Genomic DNA, 21,651 nt, shown 5'->3' on the forward strand with positions numbered 1-21,651 from the left:
CATTGGAAGAAAGTTATGTTCTTTTATGACGCACCCTAACGGATACAGGGGTTGGGCCTAAGTAAATTTTTCTCCAATCAACATCATCCATCTTCAACTATCATCCAATGAATAGTGAATGATGTGGCTGTTGGGCGGTGCTATGAGTGAACAAGTAACGCCATACGCGTCAATGAAAATCCTCATTTTGGGATTGTTTGGGAAAACGTCATCCACGAATGTAGCCTATAGATACGCTTTCCCGCAATTATGTATTTAAATTGGACAAAATAAGCCAATCGGGTTCACAGTGGTCGATGGTAGGGGCCTCCTCTGGAACAGGCTCACGGGTTGTGTTGTGGCTTTGTCTTGCATTTGCAACTTTGTAATCGTTCACCAGGAGTGTTTCGAAAAGTTACGTCTCAAGAGGAAACAGAATAAATAAAGATAGTGGTTGAGTCCGTCCCCGCCCCAGTGGAATATAATGTTTTACTGTATTCGAAAATCTGAGATGAGAAACTTCTGGAATGTACTAGTGGGAATGCATTTCTTCAAGAGAAAATAATTTAAAGCAACTGGACGTATCACAGAAGTCCCTCTTCGTAGCCGTAGTCTTCGAGCAGCTGTAGTTTCCTACCCTAGCTAAAGAAAGGGAAAGGGACATGAAATTGGACAGTTCATGAAAGATATCTGCATGGATTGGGATGTCAATAAGGAAGCTGTAAATTGAAAATGCACTCATAAGTAGGACTACAAAAAGGTACATGCGTGTGCGCCCGAGTTCGTGTTGCTGCTTTTAAAGGGACTTTAAGAAACAAAAATAAACACTAAATATTGAGTATTTTATTGTAACGTCCAGTCTTGAGTGACAGCATTACAATGAAAACCGTAACACCGGAATGAGCACGTCTGAATGTTGTGCCTGTGAAGTAACTGATGATATTTAATCTTCACACCGCATCAGAAAGCTGATGATTTAAAGTAATTCAATCAAGGGACTTTTTTTTGGCTGGGGACTTTGATAAATGTAGTCTTCTACAATCTGCCTGCGCTAAAACGATGGTGTGCTTCAGAAAAAAATGACCTGAGTTTGGATTTGGAACATCTCCACGTTGTAGTTTTTTTAAAAGAACTCTGCAAATTTGACTTTTTTCGGAAATAAGTTTTTATCTTTTTTTTTTGCTTTAGTTGGGGCTTATGAGGGAATGATGTTCTGCAAGCAAAACGTTTTTACGTGGGGTGCATTTTAAACTGAAGCAGTGCAAAAAATAACTACATGAAAACAATTTTAAATTGGATATAGAACGTCCATTCACAATGGCGAGTGCTATAGCATCCAGGATGGGTTTGAAGTCTCTGAGAAGAAAACAGATAAAAACCTTTAACGTAAGAATTATCACTATGGACGCTGAGATGGAGTTTAGTTGTGAGGTGAGTCTGATACAAGGCGTCTTTCGTAATTTTCGGTATGCATGCTTTCAACCAATAGCTGGTTCATTGCTCATCTTTATTCCAACACATGACTTAGTAGTTGTACGTTGCAAAAAAAACAAACAGCATGCAACAGGTGTTGCTAAATAATGAGTCTGAAACTCGTGCTCAGGATTAGTGTGATAGTGGAGGATTAATTATTTTGCTTCAGATGCACTTTAGTTATATACACGTGGTCATGCATAATAATGAATGAATTGCAGTGGTGAATTACATCAGATGAGAAATAAAACCATTATTACCGATACGTATGAATAGATATGTAGCTTTTTCTCCCTCCACCCTCTTTATGTAACGCTGCGTTTATATACACTGCGGACCACAGTACTAGAGCAGTGCTCGTGTTTTTTAAAACTTTGTATTGTCCCGCAGAAAGGTCCCGTACAAAGATCTGACCAACGCAGAGGTCAGCATTAGTACAAGCTTAACAATCAGCATCGTTGTTGAGGAATTTGTTTTTATAATCTGGACATTTAGAGCTAAAACCTGTATAATCTAATGCTCACAGCTTTGAAGCCCACACATAAATGTATAATACCATTAGAATAACAGTTTCCCATTGCAATAGTAATTGCTCCTATCTTGCAGTAACAGAGGACTTGTTGAATGCTAAAATTTTAAAACTCCAGCAAGGCTCCCCTGCATAAATTTCTGAAATGATGTGCTGTGGTTATAGCAGTGGCAGAGTCATATTTGCAGTTATACACAATGCCTTTCTCTTCAATGTGAGCACTGTGTTTTTCCCACAGTCCAGCAGTCATTCAATTAAGTGGATGCCCTTTTCTTAAGCTATACTTGAAAAGATACAGTTTTGGTGTCTTTCTTTCAACTGAATCGCAGGAACTCAGGGGAAACATTTGCTATAACGTTAACTTTTATTTTTATTGCCAACTTCTTCTTTGTAAATCTATTTTTGGAAATTATTTTCAATTCAAGACCAACATAAAGGGGTCTCTAGTAACAAAACTGAAAAAGACTTTTCCTCTCTGTTTCGGGATAACAGGAAATGAATTGCTCATGACTGAGGAATGTTTTTAATTTAACAGAAAACAGATGGGCAGGAGACATGTGACGAATTGCACAGAATAAGCTAAAGATAGAGGCCCATTTTCAAAACCAGAAATGTAATCACAAAAATGTACTTTTTTGCTGGATTGGGTGTTTATTGAATAATTTAAGGGGTTTTAACAAGCAGGGTGAAAGGAATAGCAATGAGGCCACTACAGTGTTTAGTGTGCAGGATGATTAGATTCAGGGTGGAAGACTTCCAGAAAGATAATGTCTGTGTATATATACTGTCAGCTGGTTGAGTAGCCAGAGTCCAGTATCTGTGGGCGTCGGGCCAGTTTGCTGAGCTCCATTGAAACACAGGAAGATTCAGACTAGAGAGGTACCCCTGGGCACTGCCACAGGGATGGGAGTGCACACCATTCAGGGGAGACCTCCCTAGAGCTTGCTTTGTCCAGCAGTTGGTAGCTCTAACTGGACTCGGGTCTACATCCTGACATCCTGGAGGAAAATATGCAGAGTGATGAACCCCACGTACCCTGGGGCCCACTCCACCCACTGGACACTCCACTCAAAGCGCTTTACAGGTAATGGGGACTCCCCTCCTCCACCACCAGTGTGCAGCCCCACCTGGATGATGCCACAGCAGCCAGAGTGTGCCAGTACGCTCCCCACACATCAGCTCTCAGCGGGGAGGAGAACAGAGTGATGAAGCCAGTTCAGAGATGGGGATTATTAGGAGGGGCCAATGGGAAATTTGGCCAGGACACCAGGGTTACACCCCTACTCTTTTCGAGAAACACCCTGGGATTTTTAATGACCACAGAGAGTTAGGACCTCGGTTTTATGTCTCATCCGAAGGACGGCGCCTGTCACTATACTGGGGCATTAGGACCCACATGGACCAAAGGGTGAGCACCCCCTGCTGGTCCCACTAACACCTCTTCCAGCTGCAACCTTAGTTTTTCCCAGGAGGTCTCCCATCCAGGTAGTGACCAGGCTCACACCTGCTGAGCTCCAGTGGGTTGCCAGTTGTGAGTTGCAGGTTGATATGGGTGCTGGCAGATATTAATATTAGATATTCAAAGTACAGTCTATTGATATTAGTACAGGCTACAGGAGCAATAAGGAGCCTTGTATTGAGTGTTGGCATCTTGGTGCCAGAGCAGGTGAATAGGCCAGTCCAGTTTCTAGACTATGTAGACAGTAGACACGGGAAACGGTAGGCATTAAAAACAAAGTGACTGAACGTCTGCGACGTCTTTTCAGGAATTGTATCCATTCCACATGCAATCCCAAGAAGGCTAGAGGAAAATACGGAGGTTTGATACGTGGCTGAAAGAGCAGTGCAGACAAGGGGAGTTTAGGTTTATGGATCTTTGTGGAACTTAGAAAAGTAAGACGGCTTGCACATGGACCCAAGGGGCACCAGTGTTTCGGTGGAAGTCCATATTTAGAGTAGTTGAGGAATATTTAAACTAGAGAACTGGGGGACAGGTTTAAAATGTCTACTGAGGTAAAAATGTCCTGGGCAACACTACGAAAAAATGTAAATAACACACCCATTCTTAAAAAGAATACCTTAGTGATAGAAGCATAAAGAGTAAAATGCAAGAACTTAATGGTACCGCATTAATAGGATTGTATGAGGACACAAGAATAACTGAAACATGTCTGGGGAAAATGATGAGGACATATTGACTACGCAGTTTGTTGGCATGACAGGACAGAAGTGGTTGTCTGGGGCTGTATTGCAAAAAAATAGTTAAATGGATTGGTAAATCAACAGTCCGTTGGGTTTTTGCTTTTTATTTTGACTGCAAGTCGGTAAAACCCAGGAGAAAGGCCTGCTCTTGTTCACAGTACCGCAACACAGCCACAAGATGGCAGCAAAAGTTCACTGTAGTTCATTGTTTTCTTATTAATAACAGATATGTGTGTTCATTTGTTTTTGAAAGGGGCACTATTTTTTCATTAGAAATGAATCCTGCAAGACAGATTGTTCAAACTGCTCTTGAGAGATTTATTTTTACACCTTTAGGTGAACATAATAAATTTACTCATTTAGTAACGACCAGATAAACTGGAATCATTATCCAAAGCTGAAAGGCATTTTATTGTCTCCACTGAATGATTAAATCACTGTAGTTATATCACTTTACAGACGTTTATCTTCATGCAGAGGACTGGGAAGACATCTGGCTGATGATGCTGAACATGGAGAAGAGCAGAGTGACAGCATGCAAGAAGCAAACACTTGAGAAATAGAAATATGAGATGGGAAATATTGATCCTAAAGAAGTTCCATATGAAAAATACTAAAGATTCTACACTGACACAATTTCTACTCAGTGTGAAGAAGCAATAAAACAAGGCTAAGGAATATATTTAAAGGTGTAGAACTTGCATTAAGAGATTTGCTAAAATTGGGCACTGTATTAGGAAACATTTTGTATACTGGTCATCAGGTTATGACAATTTTTTTGCTGGAATCAGTCTACATGCACAAGAGCAACTTCATGCACTTTTTGACTTAAAGGTATGTCCTATTCCATCAGACAAGAACTGAACTGTTTTAGTCAGGAAAGACTACAAGGGGACCTGATTCAAGTATCTGTAGTCTTCAAAGGCAAAGATAACTTCAAAAGATAACAGTTCAGCATTTAAAATTGAGAACAGGAGGCACATTCTTTACATTAAGGGTTGTGGGGGCTGTGAGTCTGGACTTGGGTATCTGCCTCTGAAAAGACCAAATGGCCTCTTCTCACCTCTATCCTGTCTAATGTTCTTATGTTTAAAAGAAAGAAATCTAAAAAAAACATGAAAATGCATAGGGTACAAAATGTGAAGTATTTGAATGTTCAGTGCTATGATCTTTGCTTTCATCTCTGTTTTAGAAAGGCTAACCTTGTCATTTGAGGTCTACAGAGGAATCTCTGAAGCCTAGCTTCTCCGCCTGCTGTGATCTCCTTCCAAGGACATCACAGAGCTAGGAGGGATGTTAAAAGCTATGGAGACAGCTTGAGAATCTTTCTTGTGGAGGCAACACTTTAGATACATTATTGAAAAATAGTGCTGTTTGTGCCTTTGCCATTTATTTCACTGCCTAATATGTGAGCTACATTTTTCTTGAGTGATACGAACTGTAATACAGTATACCAAAGATGATGTTCACTATTGAATCTAAATGTATTGTGTTTCTACAGCTTAGTTTTGAATAGTGTACTTTTCTTGTAATTTGATACAGCCCACTCACCATTATGCCATTTAATTTGATAATTCCTGCTGGCATTACACTGAAAAATCAGAAAAATATTTGGTCCTGTCCAGACTTTTTACTTTTGCAACTTTCCCGTGATCTTTATCTCAAGTTGCCAATTAAGCTGGATAAAAAGACACCAAAGAGTCATAGGAAATGCAGGCTTCAGTTTATTTAATCATGTAATCCTAATGCTGAAATTTAGTAATTTTCCAACTAAATTTTGTTAGAAGTGTGTTCTGTTATTTAAATTAATATAGAAGTGTTATGCATAATAGAGCTGACAGTCACTGGTGTTGGCTCTCCGAAATGATGATCTCTTTGACGTCGGTGAGCTTGCCTTTATTTTTTATGTAAATTTAGCTTTTCTGAATGTTAATTTAATCATAAATCAATAACAAACGTAATGTATAATCGATTCATGTTGTGGGTCAGAAATGATTAATTATTGAGTCAGAAACGGAGGGCCAGTGAGTAAAAAGGAGAGAGCATGGAGACAAAATAAGGTGTCAGCTTGGCTGGTTTGAATTAGTTTGTGAGATGTGCAGCATTGCTTGTGTCCTTCCCTTATCTGGTTTATGGCCCTTATCTGGCCGTGGTGAATTTTTGCAGATGTTTTTTTTTCCATATAAAGTGAAATAAATTAATTTGTTACGCTCTGTCTGGAGTAGAACACCACCAGCAGTGATGGCTTTGTCAAGACACAATGGAACAATGATGCCCTGCTTCTTAAATTCCTTTATGTTCGTGGCACACTTTGTCTGGGTAACAAAATGAGTAAACCAACAAAGGGACCTTATTTAATTTTCCGGCTTTCACAAAGGAAGTATTGCTGCTCTGAGCCCTTTTTTCAACATTTTCAAGTTTGAAAAGTTTACAGTATGAATCCAAATAACTTACACATTTCACCTGGATGTGGAAGAGAAGGTGAAACAAACTGGTCATGATGATCGACTGGCAGTTATTCTCTTTATAATGTATGTATCAGGTAGAAAAAGCCAGGGGTTAATCTAGTGAGAGTTTATATACTGTATATATACCTGGAAGCCTTCATTAATAAAAATACAGCAGGTCTTGGTTTCTACTTTAAACTGTACATGTTTTAAAGAAGTGGGTGTTTTGAAGGCACACAACACCCTTCTTTAATACCCAAAGTAACCCCTTTTCTGGTAGGCATAGATTAAGCTGTTTAATTGAGAATGTATCTCATCTTGTACTGGGATGTGATTCACTGAAGTTTCAATCCAAAGTAAGTTCTAGCGCCATATACTGTGAATTGACCGTGTCCCGAATAAAAGATTTGTCGATAAAAAACGGAATGAGTCACAGCAGTAATCTCTTTCATCTTGCATTAGAATATTTCTCATCCATTTTCAGTTTTTACTTTTTGTGTTATTCTATGATAATGGTGGGATCTCACCGCAAGCTTTAAAATGTACTTCAGAGGATTTACATAATGAGAATAATAGCAGTAGAGGTAGTCACTGGCGCAAGTGTAATTTTAAATGTTTTTTGCTTCATGTGCTGTGCAATGTCTGCTTTGTTAAGAAATGTAGTAATCACAGGTAAATGTTAAGAGCTAGTTAGAAATTTTGTGTCAACTAGCAAAAGGCTTTGGGTAATGTTCAATCAGCTAGTTGATACACAAATTACATACATGATCTCAGTTTGAGCTTGTTTATTAGGCCTTTTGTTAGTGAAAGTGTTATGTGTTGCACCACAGCAGGATGGTTCAGATCTCTGATTTTCTGTTGATAGAAAATGGGAAAGAAGTTATAGAGGCCCAGAGAATCATAACAAAGACATTGGTGTGGGTGTTGACTGTCGTTAGTGTTTTGTACAGCTGGTACAGAATGCTGTGGCACAGTGCATCTCTGTCCACTCAAAGCTTTGATGAAGTTGCCTTTGTTGTGTGCTGTGCTAGCTGACCAATACACAGGAATGCATCTGATGAAGTTCCTGAACAGCACAAATAATATGACAAAATTGCTGTTTTATGGGTGTTCTGGCTGACCCCTCTCCTGCTGTTTTTTGGATTCCTCTCTTGCAGGTCAAATGGAAAGGGAAGGACCTGTTTGATTTGGTTTGCAGGACACTGGGGCTCAGGGAGACCTGGTTCTTTGGGTTTCAGTATCAAGTGAAGGATACTGTGGCCTGGCTGAAAATGGACAAGAAGGTAGGCCTAACCTTTCATCCGTCTCAAAGCAAAGCACACAACCTCTGCACTGGATTCCTTGGATGCAGATGTTTTAAAGACATACAGCTACTAGTGGGTTAATGAATCTGCTCCTCCTTCACCTCTTAGTCAAAAGCCTTGCTCTTTTCAGCCTGTGTGTTAAAACAAATTTAAATATTCAGTCACAGCCGCTGGTGCTGTCACTTAAGAGGCCATTTTATATACTCCTTTAAGTGCTCCCACCTGTTTCCAGATGCTATTTTCAACTAGTTTTATGTTCCCACTGGACACTGCAAGAGCATGGGCTGAGGTACAAGGTGACAAATTCTGTTCTAAAACTATTTGTTATGGAAGAACTCATTTTGCTAAAACTATTCATATTCCACAACATTGGCTGCTTCTGTTTCCCTCATGATCAAATTAAAGTGTCTTTCTGGCATTTTATTATGCAATTTAATAATTGGAGGTATGTGAAGGCTGTTACATGTTAGATTTCTTACTTAATCCGGCATTAATTTAATCTGAACTATTATGCAGTTTCAGCCCTTGGTGACTACTGTAACTGGAGGATCAACTCTTTATTTCTCACATGGGGACAAGTTTCATCTCGCAGCATTTCGCTTTAACTTTGGGTTGTGAACACGAAAAGCTGAGTCAGACATAATGCACGTTTTCAACCCTAGTCTTGGAGAGCACCAGTCCAGAAGGAGGTGCTGTTCAGATCCAGAGTTGGAGATCCCTCACCTAGAGGTATTGAATGGAACTGCTTCTGTCTTGATCAGGAAAATATGCCCAAAACCTCCTCAAGCTTTTTCTTACTAAAAATTTAATATTAATTAAATGTTTCCACTGCTAATGTAGGTCTTGGACCATGATGTACCAAAAGAAGAACCAATCACCTTCAATTTCCTAGCTAAATTCTATCCAGAAAACGCAGAAGAAGAGCTTGTGCAGGAAATCACACAACATCTGTTCTTCCTTCAGGTTGGTGATGGTGGTCTTTCATTTACAAATTAAATTTGCATTTTGCTACAGTGTTACCAAAACTTTTAACTCAAATTAAAAAACATGCTTTGCATTTAGTCAAAAAAACAAATAAAACTTTTGAGCTAAACCATTCCATTATCAACACATTTTAGTGCTTCTCATCTCAGGCTAGTAATGTTCCTTTTTTGACCCCCTCCCTTCCAGAGTGGCACTATTTATGTCTTTGAAATTCTATCATCAGGAAGAGCCCATGCTTATTCATTCAGTCTCAGGCTGTTATTAATAAAAATGAGTTTTCCTTTCTTGTTACCATCTTTCATATTGCTTGCATCACAGACGCTTGCTGGAGATGGGATGATAAATAAAGCTAAAGCACACTGACAGATCTGATCTAGTCCATGCTTTCAAACCAGGAGGCTCAAAGGTTTAAAGAGCCCTAAGGCAAAAAAAGGAAAAACCAGCAGACAGATGACAAATCAAACAAGATTATTTCCAGAGCAATGAATGTATGGCTTCCTTTCTCTTATTCCCGTATAACATTGCCCTTATTAGAAACAAGAAAAGGAAAATCAAGGTCCTAATGTTGGGTGAACTGAGGATAACACTTAATCCCATTGTTTTCTTCTGACAATAAAACTGGAACAGCTGTTGTTTCCATATTTGTTACTTTATTCCACATTTCCAGTTCATTCAATTCATTTACAGGATGACAGTTGGGCAGTTCAAATCCAAACTAGACCTTCATGTCTAAGTTAAAGTCAGTTAATGTATACATAATGGTTTGGAAACATATTTTTGCATTTACTCATTCATTTTATAATGAACAATATAAACTAATACAGACCCATATGCGAATGCGAGCTCTGTGGTACTCTTCATGTAACAATATTTGAAATGTACAGATGTTTAAGGTTTTGGTTTAGATTTCTGTGATGAGAGAGGCATGCAATATCGACTCTTTATTTATTTATTCAGTAGAGGCTGGGCTATGTGAGAAACCAACCGTTTATCTTGAAAATGACCGAAAGTTAAAAGGCTGTCTTGCTGTTTAACAGAAATCGATATGGACAGGTTCAAAGCAATGAAAGCTACCTAGTGTTGCTGACCTGTTTTACATAGTACGTTGCCTACTTTCCAGTGTTAGTATGTGTATATATAAATCAATATATGCCAATATATTTAGTCATTTATGTATACTTTGATTTCCTTTGGATGCCTGCTCTTACATGGGTTTGTACAGTGAACAACGTGTGCATATATTCTAGTTTCCATTAAACTGCTAAACCATTTTTGACTTAAGAAAGAACTTGTCGTTTTGCATTCTGAGTGGTTCTGCAGAATGTTACCTGCTGGGGTCATGGTTTCATTTTGGCCTGTTTAATTCATACATGAAGCTGATCAATAATCTCACTACCAGTGTACAGAGAAGAGGAATCAATGTAGCATGATACAGGAATTCACTCTTTCTTGCATACAAATACTCTGGGGGATTTCTTGGTTGGCTAGAAAGGGCATTTCCCTTAAGGGAATGGGGCTTCATTACAAAATGATGCTGAAAGTTTATTAAATTGAAAGTATGTTCTAATTAGGTTTCAGGGGCCATCAGATTAACACAGTATTGCATTTGAGTCATGTCTTTGTTTTCTAAATCAAACTCTGTTTTCTAAACAAGAACAGTTCCTCTATACTGCAAGCCAGTTCCAGTGATACAGAAAATCTGCAAGCCAAAATAAATTATTCTGTGATATGCCTTCCTCTTTTTTTAAACGTATGCATACATTCTTAATAGGCTTGTTGGAAATGTTGGCGTTGAGCTGTAGAGTGGTTTAATGGGATTTTTTTAAAGTGTAAAGTTCTACTAGCTAGCTGAAAGCAGGTTATGAAAGTCTGTCATAATGCATCTGTGGATTTCATTAATGCAGAACCTTTAACCAACTGCCTGGTTGTCTAACTATTTTGACTTCTTTAATCACTTCGTCATATCGGTCGAAACAGCAGTTATATTATTTTAATGGAAAAATAGCAAGAATCCGAAAGTGGGTCAGCAGTGAAACTGAGATCAGACACGTGTTGATAACTGGATGTAGAGTATAAATTAGGTCTGATTTATGGTATTCAAATGTTTCACCACTTGGTCATCTCCTGGAAGCTTTAATAGAGATACAGACAGTGTACTTTTTTCACATGTGATATGTCATGAAAGGCACATCTGAGATTTCATTAAATGCAATCTGTCCAGGAGATACAGAGATGATTTATCCTTAATGCCGCAGCAGGCTGCTCTTAAGTCAGAGTGTTTCACGGCTAAGTGATAATACCCAACCATTTAGTTTATCCAGAACAAACTAAATTCCACAGGCGTAAATCCCCCAGGGCAGTTTTGTAATACAAAATATCAAGTTGGTTCTCCTAAAACTGTATCAAATCAGTTCCATACCAAGGAAGAGGCATTTATTTAAATGAGCCAGAAGCTGTATCGTTCTGCTCTTCTCCATTAACAAGAGTGCATGTAGCATTTAAAAAGAAGAAGTGCACTTATAAATTGACAGTTAAGGCGCATATGTTTCAATTGCCAACAAAAAATAAAAACAAAAAAACGCAAGGTGATTTAGACAGACATCGTTTCTGCTCAGATTCCATAATGAGAACCTTTCCTGAGCCATTAAGGGACAACTTACAACATAAGTTCTCCTTTTGTACAGTCCTCTGAGGCATAAACAAATATTGAAGCGGACTGAAGATTCAAAATTTCCAAATTGTGGACCACTGCCTTTCGGATTAATTTACTTTCATCAGGGAATACACCACAGATGGATGGGAAGTATGCTCTGCAGCAGCTGCTTTAAAATGATTGCATCTTTTGTCAAAAAAGAGTTTATTTTACCCCCCTCCTGTCCATTAGCTTCCTCTTGGGTGGTTTTTCCTTTCCCATGGTGCTGTCTGCCATTAAACCACTGTGGTGCTCTTAGCCTCAAACATGTCAATTGCATTTAAGATACAAAAAGGGACTCAAAATAGTCAGCCAGTTCAAGCAGTCTGCGTCTGGCACAGCTTCAAAGTGATTCTCTGGTGGCACAATATTTTCTAGGATTTTCATTTTTTGCTGACCATTTTTATGAATATTGGAGATATATGTAAACAATGTTTAAATGAGAAGTTACAGTCAAATCTGGTGTTGGGCACCCCATTGAGGGTTTCCAGTTTTGCATATTTAAAGGGTAGACATTGTGTTAGAAATAATGGATATTAATCAATGCTGTTTATTGAACAAATAAGCTACACTGGAAAAACAGCATTTTGAAAAACCCAGATTTACATGCATTATTCGTATTATGAATTTTGAAGTTATGAATTACTAGAAATGATTTACCCATTAACTGTCAGCTTCAAAACTGACATGCAGATGTTTTTGATACACAAGCTGACATTACAGATGTTCTTCTGTTTTATATTAGGGTCTTGTCACTAGTATGGTGTAGTGCATTGAACAGTGCTGAGTGAAACTGGTAGAAAATATAGAAGCTAATGTGTAGGGCAGAAGGAAAGATTCTGAATATCTCTCCAGATCTTTATTGTCTATCTTTTTTTGTGCACCTACAGTAACGAGCGGTACCATCTGACACATTCAGGGACTGCATTTACAGAGTGCTTTGAAATACGAGAGAGCAGTCTAGTGTCATATAAAGTTCTTCTTCAGTGCATTATTCCTGACAGCAGGTCTTATAGGTCTGTCAATGCAAAACTAATTCATGGGTCTTTTCAAAGTATTTCTTGCTTATTGTGGTGCATTAAGAAGAATGCTGTTTTTTTGACAGTTTGTCCAGCTACTGTTTATACCTATATACCAATTTGATTTTTACCCATGCTATTTAACAAAGTCTTTCCACTGAAATACAAAAATGTGCTATTACAAATGATGCCATTCAGCAAAGTGACAGTAATTTAGCCTACAAATATGCAAAGGGAGGAGTAACCTTTCTTTTCAAGCAGAAAAAAATAGATATTATATAGTCCCCCTGTCTGCAGCTTGTGAAATTGCACTATAAACACTGAATAATGGGTTGTTTGTGCCTCTAGACTCATAGCCATCAAATGCTTAGAACGTTTTCAATCTCATTTAGGTGAAGAAGCAGATACTTGATGAAGAAATCTACTGCCCTCCTGAGGCTTCTGTTCTCCTGGCCTCCTATGCTGTCCAGGCCAAGGTCAGTCTTTCACTCTAGAGCAAGGTCAGGATTCTGAATCAATTAGGTTTTCAATTTGTGTCTGATTCAGAAATGTGTTTTCTTTCCAAATGACAAATGTTGCAGCATGTGTCATTATAATTACACTTGTAACGTTTTAACCTCAAGCTATTCATGATAGCAAACCCACTTACGCACCAAAGAGGTTTTTAAGACAAAAAACTGCTGTAAGGAACTAGCAAGACAAAACCACAAGTCTGGTGAGCAGATAGACTGCTAAGGTCGAAATCAGTTGATCCAGTTTGTTGTTGATCACACACGAGGAAAGGTTCGTGTGGCAGTGTTCCAGAAGAAAATGTGAATTTGGAAAATACTGTATTATTATAAAGTCTGTATTGCTTTTTTCCAGTCAGTATTGGAAAGAAATGTGATTTGAAACTTTGTTTCCTTTAGTTTGGGATCTTTTGTCATGCATTATGTTTTTATTTAGCCTATTTGTTGCTCTGTAGCATTAAACCATGTTGCTGCAGGAATGGCATTTTGTCTGATGAGTTGAATACGTGGAGGCAGTTGAGCTATTAAGCACAATAACACTGATCTCAACCCCAGCTATCTAGATATGGCTATACCTGTCACCTGCAGCAGGAGTTACTTTGGCACCACAAGTGGCATCAGATCAACTGGTTTTCCTATCTTGAGCCCTTGGACCTGGGGGATCAGTTTATTAACACACGGACTCAAACTTGTGATTATCTTATGTCCTTGGCCGACCTGAACAATCACACAGAGCACTGACTTACAGTAGTTTCAGTTAAAATCACCCTAATCAGTCTGTCTGGATTTGATTAATCATAATCCTATTTAAAACACTCTAAACTTAGGATGGGATCAGTATTCAAGCGGTCAAGCATGTCTATGTCAAAAGAACAACAAATGCCTTTTCTAGTCTGGGCAGTCAGTTCATATGTGTATATATAAATTAATTTCCTTGACTGCAACCAATGGGGTTTGTATCTCAGAATACGATCTATTTACTGATGTTTCCTGCTCCTCTGGGGAATCTGTACTTTTTCATTTTTAGACGTGAGCCAAGACTTCCTTCAATTTGAGATCCAGTGATGTGTATCACTGCAGTTGAGTAGGAAGCATGTGGAAGTTTTTTTCAGAGGAGTCAGAAGAGATCCACTGTTCAGCCTCTGGCTCACAGACAGCAGCAAGACTCTGGGTTTGTGCATTGGTGTAGACTGTCTGGTATACAAGATGCAAATGTACTGAAGACTGAACAATACAGGCAGAAACTTGATTTACTGTATCACTTATAGGTTCAGCACTTGTGTTAGCTGGAGTCTAGGGAGGTCTAAAGTTGCATTCAAAAACTAAAATGCATCATGGTTTACCTCTAATCATTTATCTATATAGCACCTACTGAATTAGGTGAAAAATAATAATTCCCATTCTAACTTTATGAGAACGATTTAATAGGTCTTGCCGTTTGAATAAAAACACATTATTTCTTGTTGGTATTATGGTACAAGTAATTTGAATGTTCAGTTCTTATATGGTTTGATAATTGTTTATACATCTTAGTTAGCTAGAACAATATTGGTAAATGATTGTTAACGAGTGCAGCAGTGTCTTCATCTGGGTATGTGAACCCATAGCCTTCCTGTCTGGAGTTTGGAGTCCTGCTCACTAGTCACAATGATGCCCTTGCTGTTACCTCCTCTAATAATTGGCTCCGCCAATCACTCATTGCTTTCCTGTGAAGTAAATCTCAGATTACCCTTTATCAGTTTGTTGAGCTGTTAAGCATGGAAATTTACAAACAACAGTCTCAAACCGCATCATGTTTCAGTAACGGAGGGGATGTACTAAGCTGTCAGGCTCAGCTGTGCTCAATTACAGGAAAAATAAATTCAGCTGTGATATTTTTGCATCATTGCAGCTTATAGTTAGGATTGCAGTTGTGTGATTTAATACCGGGAGAAGTATTCCACTCCAGAAAAGGTGGCAACTCTAATTCTGGGTCGCACAGTTAGACATGTGAAAACAAATGATTAAAATTCATCTTGTTGGTTGCCATCTGGCAGAGCCATTCCACAGTGTTTCACACATCAGAAAAGAGGCCTAGAAGGCAAAATCATACAAAAGCATGAAAATAATGGTGGTTACACAACTACAACTCAGGAAACCTGAGCTTTGAAACTGTGACCAGCATCCTATACAATTTCAAGGTTCCTTGGTGTAATAAACATTATCCACTGGCAGTCTGCAAAATGTCAGGAAAACACATTTCTTTCCATCCCTATCAAACAGTAGCTTGGTTTTCCTTTTATTTAGTTTAGGGAAACAGACGCCTGGTACTCACAGTACTAGCTAACAAAGATGATAACAGAATTACAGAAGACCATATGGCAGTCTGTGCATGAGAGAAGGTCGCTCAGCTTGTCTTGCTCAATTAATTGATATTAAAATGGGAAATAATCAGCTGTGTTTCCCAATCCTATCTCAAAGAGAAAGCATGTAGTGTAGAATTTTGAGGTAGTCATTCAAGGGCATATGCCTATAACCATCTGCTGAAAGTATTATGGAGAACTCAAACCACCAATGATGTCTGTCTGAATTGAGAATGACTAGATGAAACCTGACTGAACCCTTTCCTCACAACTCTGAAGAAAGAATACAAGCCATTCTACCGAAAAGTCAGAATTTACTTCCTTGCAGTTGTGGCGAATGCTATATTTATTGCATGCAAAATTCATTACCATTTTTATTTTTATTAGTCATCTGAAGTCCTTATGCTTCGCCACACACAGAAGTCATGCTCACACAGATATTATTCTGAGCACATCTTGGCATGAGTGATTGATCATATTATAAAAATCCCAGACAGCTTGATTTAATGAGACTATTATCTAAAGCCTCAGGAGTTTAATACGTACTTAAAACATTTCATTGTCAGTTTCCTGGGATGGAAGACTGACCGTATTAGTTTTGGATCACCCCCCATGTATCTTGTTGAACTTATTCAGGACCCTTTTACGAAGTAACGCGGTTATGATGTGATGCGGAAGAGTGACTTTGTAATGAAAGGGATTTTGTAGAATGCGTTCTGTGAATGATGATGGGATGACTGTGTCCAAGAATTAAAATAATAGATTTTGTGTATATTGAAACTGACACATAAGGTGTGGTTTTGTCTTTCTTGTTACAGTAGAGCTCATAGTAATCATTATCGCCATCATTCTAATAAAGATGCATTATCACCACTGCTAATTAGTTATTATGACTACCACATCATTTGTCTGTAACATTATCAAGTTTGGAGAATTCTCCTAGTTTCTTAATTCCCTTGATGATTATTGAATGGTACTAAAAAGCCCTCTGATTTATTTTGCAGTATGGAGACTATGATCCAAATGTTCACAAGCCTGGGTTTTTAGCTCAAGAAGAGTTGCTACCAAAAAGGGTGAGCTGCCAACTCTGCTACGTTTCCAACTATCCATCCATTTTCTAACCACTTCTTCCAATTCACCCTGGACAGGACGCTAGTCCATTGCAGGGCAGGCAGACACAAACACAGACACGCACACACTCACATCAGGGCCAGATTCCCCAGAAGTCAATTAACCTACTTGCATGTTTTTGGACTGTGGGATGAAATCTAGTGGAAACCCACGTGAACACAGGGAGAACATACAAACTCAACACATGTTCAAAGTTTATTTATCAAATGCACATCAATACAGTGTACAGCAGTAATTGCTGGCAATGAAATTGCTCACCAGAGGACTACAATAAAAATTACCTGAGTTAAAAGTTACAATATAAAATTACATAATAAATAACACAATAAAGATTGAATAAAAATAAGACAGAATGAAATAAACCTCAATATGAATAGAACTGCTATGTATCCAAGGTGTGTACAATGTGGCGGAGCGGTGGTTCTGTGGCTAAGGATCTGCGCCTGTAGCTGGAAGGTTGCCGGTTCGTATCCCACGGCCGGTAGAGAATCCTACTACGCTGGGCCCCTGAGCAAGGCCCTTAATCCCAACTGCTCCAGGGGTGCCGTATAAATGGCTGACCCTGAGCTCTGACCCCCAGCTTCTCTCCCTGTCTGTGTGTCTCATGGACAGCAAGCTGGGGTATGTGAAAAGACAAATTCCTAATACAAGAAATTGTATATGGCCAATCAAGTGATCTTATCTTAACTCCCTCAACAAAATAACATAACTAAACCTACAACAACCACTCACTCAATACTCTCTACCCGCAAACAGTCAGACACACCCTTATATGCGAAAGGACAAATTCCTAATACAAGAAATTGTATATGGCCAATAAAGTGATCTTAATCTTAATTATGTCCAAAAAGTGCAATATACAATACGCCAAATTCAGTGAAAATAGTACATGTCCATGTGACCCTGACCATTTATCAGTGACCGTTAGGGTGATTTGCTGATAGTGACTGCAGCTCGGCTGTTTAGCAGCCTGGAAGTAGAAGCTGTTCCATAATCTGTTGGAATTGAATCAGAGCACCAGCCCTGGCAATACTAACCATGCATCACCCAGCCACCCCTATGCACAGTACAGTGTGTCTGTTTTCTGTTTTAAATTCTTAATAGACTTTCACACCTTATCCACAACAAACTGCTTGTAGGTAAAAATCAAATTAAAGAGATTACTTTGCAGATCAAGGCATTTGTGCTTGTGTTCTATCTTGTGTATCTTGTTTCTGGAAGTTTCTTTAAAAACCTGTTTTTGTTTCCTATATGCCAAATTAACCAACTCCAGAGAGTTTCCATTTTACATCAGTAATTACAATTAGAGAATATGCAACAAAATAGGCTTTGTTGTAGTTAATGTACCTTACTATGCTTTTTAAAGCAGATATTTAGAGGAGTATGTTCTGTTGTAGGTTATAAACCTGTACCAGATGACACCTGAGATGTGGGAAGAAAGAATTACTGCCTGTTATGCAGAACACAGAGGAAGAGCAAGGTACAGTTGTGTAGGCATATTGCATGTATGAAATACAGGAAGCATGTCATTTGCAAGTGTGTAAAGTCTCTCATATCTGCAAATTCAGTTTATACCCTCTAGATATTTGTGAGTGGAGGGAAGTAAAACATTTTTATTTTTCAAACAATCACGCTTTCCTTTAAAACCCATTAATCTCATTAATAAAAGTAAGCAGTAAGCACTTGTAAACTGGCACTAGTTACAGGAAACAAAACTTAAAACTGCCAGGATTGTACGAGGAACGACTCCCTTCATTATTTCTGCCTTAAGAGTTCCTTAGATTTGTCTTTAACATGACACTCTCTTAAATGGGAAATTACTGCTCAAATAAGATTCCTAAACATATTTTAAATGAACTTAAAGTATGTTTAGTTATATTGTGTAAACAAATCATGAGTAAATGTGACCAGCAGTGTCTAAAACATGCATATTGCAATTGAAAGGGAGAGAAAAATAATTAAATAAATTGTACAAATTGTAAAATGGAACGAACATTAATACTTAAAACAGTGATATTGCGGTGACATTCATTTGTCATAATAATCATTCTAAAGGAGGTAGTTTACCCAAAGGGATATAATCTGTAATTGCTGTGCTTGTTGAACAAAGTCACCATAAGAGGCTGAAACTATCAAGATTATCCATTTGACTTCTCTCAGCTGTTGAGGGTGCATTTTCAGGAAAGAGATTTGTTATAGAAAAATTTAAATGTGTTTTAATATTGAAATGAACCTTGTTTGATCTAACATATTTGTGGAGAAAGTGAAAATTGAATACAAAATAACACTTTAAAAGAGAAATGTCTTAGATTAAGCAATGAGATAGGGACTGGGAGACTGCAGAATTAACTGTCCAATTGTTTCAAATGTTGTAAATGTGTGACTTGAGGCACACATGCAGTGTGTTAAGGATGAAATCAGCAGTGCACTAAGCTTCTATATAGCAGTTCTAATTCCTCATCTGAATGCATAAAAGATTACATTCACTACAAATGACATATGAGCATAAGGTAGGGAATTCATACTCAAGCTTGGTGCACTATGTTCTGTTTCTCTTTTTATTAGGGATGAGGCAGAGATGGAGTATTTGAAGATAGCCCAGGACCTAGAGATGTATGGAGTTAACTACTTTTTCATTAGGGTGAGACATTCCTTAACAACATTCACTGATGTATTCTGACAGTAGAGGTCAGAATTGTCATCAGATCTCTTTGTACAATACTGTAAATGTAAGAGGCAGGAGGTTTGTTCTGGGAAATAATAAACATCATATGAATGGCAACATAATGTTTTAGGACCAAATGTTCTTTATCCTCTCAGCTTCTTTTATTGTTTCACTCATGCAGTTTATTGAACTTGATTTAAATATTGGATTTGCACCTCGCAAAATGTCTTTCTGGGCCCTCTGCTGCTTAGTATTGGTATCATTCTTCTTGGTGAAATACTAAAATCCTGTGGTCTGAATTACCGTTTCTGTGCAGATGATACACAAATTTATAGGATGTCCAAGCTAAACCTGATATTCAGGTAGCTGTTTCAGTACACTCTGTACTTCTGATGCAGAAGCTTTTGTAAGAATTTTACATACTTTAAATGTGCTGTAACACCACTAATGTCATGTTATTGGGTTCCTCCTATCGGATATGCCATATGTCGGTTAGTAAGTGTAAAAATATTTCAACAAGCAATGCAATCTGATGAGTGTATTTTAAATGGAATTGAAAACAGTCACCTTCCCCTTTGTTTTAGACCACCTTTGTCCTTGTCTTGATTGTGGAAAGTCCTGCTCTGAGTAATGACACCTCATTTATCATTTCTGCATTTTTTTCACAGAACAAAAAGGGAACTGATTTGCTGCTAGGAGTGGATGCTTTGGGTCTTCATATATATGATCCAGAAAACAAGCTCACTCCCAAAATCTCCTTTCCCTGGAATGAAATCCGCAACATTTCCTACAGTGATAAAGAGGTATTATTGCTTTTTTGAAAGATTAGAAAAAAAAATGGCCACACACTGCACAATTGCCTGCTGCCATATAGAAAACCAATGTAAAAGACCTTTTCTTCATTTCCTTTCAGTTTGCAATAAAGCCCTTGGACAAGAAGACAGATGTTTTTAAGTTTAACTCTTCAAAATTAAGAGTCAATAAGTTGGTGAGTACTTAAACTATGTGAGGACAAAAATTAATTAGAGCCATGATAGTACAGAGGTACTGTATTTTGAATTTCTAGGTGCTGATTATTCTTGGGAGAAGACATTAGTTGTTTTTAAATGCAAAGTTACTTTTATCTTGAAGACATTTCTGGTAATGGTGGTGGAAAAATGGTGAGGAATCTCACATTTCGGCATATGGTAATTGCTAGTAGATCCACATTTTGCAAAACCCAGAAATAGTTGTACAAAGCAGTGTTATCTTGTATTAGTTTGTGCACTAGAGAATCCGGATTATAAAATGGATTACCATTCTACAAATGGTGAAATTGTATTATTGACAAATGAATATAATTTAACAATATTTTAATTTACCAATAATGTAATACCTTTCTACACTTAGATTAGTTATCAGTTTTGGGGTGCCAATATTAAATCTCTGCAAGTCTATTACTATAAATGTGTGTGTTTCTATTAATTCCATTTTATTTTTAACTGTAAAGTTTCTGGTGACTTTTATCCTTGCAGATTCTCCAGCTTTGCATTGGGAACCATGACCTGTTCATGAGAAGGAGAAAAGTGGACTCTCTGGAGGTTCAGCAGATGAAGTCTCAGGCCAGAGAGGAAAAGGCTAGGAAGCAGGTGGGATAGGGGGTCAGCTCAGTACTGCAAACCACAAGCTGTTTTCTAAGAGTGCATTAGCTCATTATGAAATGTCTATGTGAGGATTTTGAGGGGCATATTTAGAAAGTCAAAGCCTTTTATGAATGAAGGACAGGTGCCATGACATTTACAGTATAAGACTCATGTACTGTATGTATGCATGTGTGTGTACGCAGGAGGGTTTATAGTTGCAGGAGCTTGCAGTTCTAGATGTGCCTCAGGACACTTTGAGAAGAGGCTCACCCAGTTCTGCTGGTACCCTGGACAAGACTTCCATGACTGTTACTTCTGTGGAGTGAACTGTCAGAAGCAGAAAGGCTTACAGAGCGAAAGGATGCTCTTTTCTCTCTCTCTCCTCCAGATGGAGCGCCAGCGGTTGGCCCGCGAGAAGCATCTTAGGGAAGAGGCGGAGAGGGCACGAGACGAGCTGGAGAGGAGGCTGCTCCAGTTGCAGGACGAAGCACAGATGGCCAACGAGGCCCTGGTGAGCTCCCCTCTGTTCAGGAAAAATCAATCTGCCGTTCAGCAATGGCAGTGTGTGAGCGCCATGTTAATGCAGTCCTGAAAGGTGTTTGTAAAATGTTTGCAAGTGATCACATGTACAGAAAACTAAAACTGCATGTTGGTGTATAAATGTGCTGTGGTTGTGAAGACCAACACACACTGTGGCAGCCTCTTCAATTTGTTTCTCTGTCAACATGTTAAACAATTATGAAAGAAGGAGAA

General features: G+C 38.4%; 1 protein-coding gene across 2 annotated transcripts in view; it reads left to right on the forward strand.

Annotated features, from left to right (window-relative positions):
• The first annotated feature begins 355 nt into the window (after positions 1-355).
• nf2a (NF2, moesin-ezrin-radixin like (MERLIN) tumor suppressor a) overlaps positions 356-21,651 on the forward strand; it is a 28,337-nt gene continuing 7,041 nt past the window's right edge. The window contains exons 1-11 of one of the 2 annotated variants that reach the window (XM_088935612.1): positions 356-1,410; positions 7,788-7,913; positions 8,775-8,897; positions 13,022-13,105; positions 16,485-16,553; positions 18,009-18,091; positions 19,177-19,252; positions 19,945-20,079; positions 20,190-20,264; positions 20,791-20,904; positions 21,287-21,409. In XM_088935612.1, the coding sequence (XP_088791738.1) occupies positions 1,297-1,410; positions 7,788-7,913; positions 8,775-8,897; positions 13,022-13,105; positions 16,485-16,553; positions 18,009-18,091; positions 19,177-19,252; positions 19,945-20,079; positions 20,190-20,264; positions 20,791-20,904; positions 21,287-21,409 (1,122 nt within the window). In that variant the 5' untranslated portion in view covers positions 356-1,296. The remainder of the gene's footprint in view (positions 1,411-7,787; positions 7,914-8,774; positions 8,898-13,021; positions 13,106-16,484; positions 16,554-18,008; positions 18,092-19,176; positions 19,253-19,944; positions 20,080-20,189; positions 20,265-20,790; positions 20,905-21,286; positions 21,410-21,651) is intronic. The other variant, XM_088935613.1, reaches the window with a different exon arrangement.

Source organism: Atractosteus spatula, chromosome 17 (assembly GCF_055471065.1).
Source record: "Atractosteus spatula isolate fAtrSpa1 chromosome 17, fAtrSpa1.hap1, whole genome shotgun sequence".
In the NCBI taxonomy this organism is placed as follows: domain Eukaryota; kingdom Metazoa; phylum Chordata; class Actinopteri; order Semionotiformes; family Lepisosteidae; genus Atractosteus; species Atractosteus spatula.